This window comes from Myotis brandtii, unplaced genomic scaffold (assembly GCF_000412655.1).
Source record: "Myotis brandtii unplaced genomic scaffold, ASM41265v1 scaffold698, whole genome shotgun sequence".
In the NCBI taxonomy this organism is placed as follows: domain Eukaryota; kingdom Metazoa; phylum Chordata; class Mammalia; order Chiroptera; family Vespertilionidae; genus Myotis; species Myotis brandtii.
In genome coordinates, this window is record NW_005370731.1 from 702,482 (window position 1) to 705,145 (window position 2,664).

Consider the following 2,664-nt stretch of genomic DNA (forward strand, 5'->3'; position numbering starts at 1 on the left):
TTTTAACATCTTTATTCTTTCAAAACTTCCCATTATACATCCTCGTTGTAAAAGGTATTTTTTTCAGGCAATACAGAAAGTATAAACCTTATTCTGTTTGGAGTTTAGTTGTGTGTCCTTTCAGATTTGCTTTACACTCACACACATACACACATAATTTCAGCTTCTTCCTTTTTTTGAGGTATAATTTACATATCATAAAATTACCGTGGGTTTGCTTTACACTTGCACATACACACATAATTTCAGCTTCTTCCTTTTTTGAGGTATAATTTACATATCATAAAATTACCGTTTTTAAGTGTATAACCCAGTGGTTTTTAATACATTCATAACGTTGTGCAACAAGCACCACCATCTAATTCCAGAACATTTCATCACCCCAAAAAGAAACCCTATACCCACCACAGCCACTCCTCATTCCCTACTCCCCCCGTCCTCTCAGCCACTAATCTACTTTCTGTCTCTCTAGATTTGCCTATGCTGGACATGTCACTTAAATAGAACGATGCAGCACGTGACCTTCAGTGCCTGACTTCTTTAACTTATTATAATATTTACAAAGTCCATCCGTGTTGTAGCATCCACCAGCACTTCATTCCTTTTTACGGCCAAGTAATATTCCATTGTGTGGCTGCAAACCACGTTTTGTTTATCCATTCATCATGTGGTGGACACTGCATTGTTCCCAGTTTCCCTAACATGAATAATGCTGCTATGAAAATTCATGTATGTATTTTCAATTCTTTTGGGTCTATACCTCGGAATCGCTGGGTCAGATGGTAACTCTATGTTTGCCATTTCTCTCTTTTGAGAAACTGTCAAACTGTTTTCCGCCATCTTACATCCCCACTGGCAAAGTACCAGGGTTCCAATTTCCCCACCTTCTCACCCACACTTCTTTTCTTTTTCATTCTAGCCATCCTAGTGAGTGCGAAGTGGTATCTTATTTTGGTTTTGATTTCAATTTTTCTAATGACTAAATGATGTTGAGCATCTTTGTGGCCATGTGCATATCATCTTTGGACAAATGACTATTCAAATTCTTTGCCCATTTAAAATAATGGCTTGTCTTTTTATTGTTGAGTTGCAAAAGTTCTTTATCTGTTCTTGATTTAAGTCCCATATCGGGTATAATGTGTGAATATTTTCTCCCATTCTGTGGGCGTTATTTTTGATTTTTTAGAATAAAAATGAATTTCTAAATGCACTGCTCTGTAACGTGCTCTTTTTACCTCACAGTGTGTTATGGGCATCTTTCCATGGTAAGAGGACGCCACCCCATTATGGCTGTACCTCAGTTTATTGGACGGTCCCCTACTGAGCTTGAAAGCGGCTCAGGTTCATGAGTCAGTGAGAGACGAAGATGTGAAGATGCGGCGGCTCTTGGTGCCGCTTGCTCCTGGATGATGTGAAAATGCAAGCAGCACAGGAAGTCTCTAACCTGCTTACACTTCCTCTCTCAGACTCCGCGGTTTCACAACCCCTTCAACCCCTCCTTCACCACCACCCAGTGGTATCAGCTGGCGCCGCTGTGAGAAAGTTCCACTTCAAGACGCCCCAAAGCATTATCATTTCCTTCTCTCGCCCCGTCTAGGTCGCCAGCAATCCCCAGGGTCCTCTGAGACCCGCCTGCTTCAAAGATGAACTGGTTCATCACTGTAGCGAGGCTGCTGCTGCCTGGGCCTTTTCTCCTTGGTAAGCAAGAGAGGAGAGGCGGGGAGGGACATGTGGCTGTGGCCAGGGAACCGCAAGGCCTTACCGAACGAGAGCCAAGGAGGAGCTGCTCTCGGGGTGGCACTGGCCAAGGTGATGTGGGGCCCAGGGATCTAGAGGAGAGGGGCCCAAAGAAAGTCAGAGTCCAAAGCATAGGCCAGGTGTGGAGGAAAGACAGGGGAGGGGGACCAGGATGGCAACAGTGAGAGGTGAGGGAGTGGGCCCCTCCCCAGGCAGGTGGAAATGGGTACACAGAGCTGTGCGGGGTCTGGTCCACCCGGTGCTCCTCTCTGTGGCATCTCAGGCAAGTCCTGCCCCCTTTCTGGGCCTCAGTCCCTTCACCTGAACAATGCTGGGGCCTCGCCTCTGACAGCCGGGGATGCTGTGAAATAAGCCTGGTGCCCGGAAGGCCAGCAGGGCCAGAGGAAAGCTTGGGACTTGCAGCCCAGGCTGCCTGAGGTCGGGAATCCGAGATCCGAGGCCAAGGAAGAGACTGGTCCCTGGCCGGTGGGGAGTGTGGGAGCATAAGAGCAGGGAAGAGGGAGGAGGGAAGAGGGAAGAGGGAGGAGGGAGGAGGGAGGAGGGAGCTTCGCGGGGATCTTGAAACCCTGAGGCTGTGTGTGGGAGGAAGCCTGAGGATAACTATTTGAGTTCTCAGGCGCCTGGGCCCCGGCTCAAGGAGAAATGAGTGTGTGGGAGATACACCCTGCCTTGGGACATCCCCAGCTCCTCCTGGGGCCCCTTCCGTCTGCTCCTCTCCCACGGGCCTCTGCCTTCTCATCCTTCCTTCTTTGCTGAGAGGCCAACGGGAAGTCGTGTCCTTCCCAGGCCCTGGGACTGCCAGGCTCCGGGGAGCAGGGCGTCGCAGCCCACATCTCCCTGAGCCGAGGCCCTCGGGGGAGGCCAGGGAGGCTGGTTCCAGCCCTCGCTCTGCCTGGTCCGGAGGCC

At 49.5% G+C, this 2,664-nt stretch overlaps 1 protein-coding gene and 1 long non-coding RNA gene across 5 annotated transcripts in view; one reads left to right on the plus strand and one right to left on the minus strand.

Annotated features, from left to right (window-relative positions):
• Positions 1 to 480: 480 nt before the first annotated feature.
• Positions 481 to 2,664, minus strand: part of LOC106724033 — a 25,186-nt gene continuing 23,002 nt past the window's right edge. Inside the window, exons 3-4 of the long non-coding RNA XR_001359782.1 lie at positions 1,445 to 1,447; positions 481 to 495 (exon numbers count right to left, since the gene is read on the minus strand). This is a non-coding gene — a long non-coding RNA (uncharacterized LOC106724033). The remainder of the gene's footprint in view (positions 496 to 1,444; positions 1,448 to 2,664) is intronic.
• The window catches only part of ITGAL (integrin, alpha L (antigen CD11A (p180), lymphocyte function-associated antigen 1; alpha polypeptide)), a 46,653-nt gene continuing 45,344 nt past the window's right edge, over positions 1,356 to 2,664 (plus strand). For 3 of the 4 annotated variants that reach the window (XM_005882034.2, XM_005882036.2, XM_014529797.1), the window contains exon 1: positions 1,356 to 1,698. In XM_005882034.2, coding sequence (XP_005882096.1) covers positions 1,644 to 1,698 — 55 coding nt within the window. In that variant the 5' untranslated portion in view covers positions 1,356 to 1,643. The remainder of the gene's footprint in view (positions 1,699 to 2,664) is intronic. The other variant, XM_005882035.2, reaches the window with a different exon arrangement.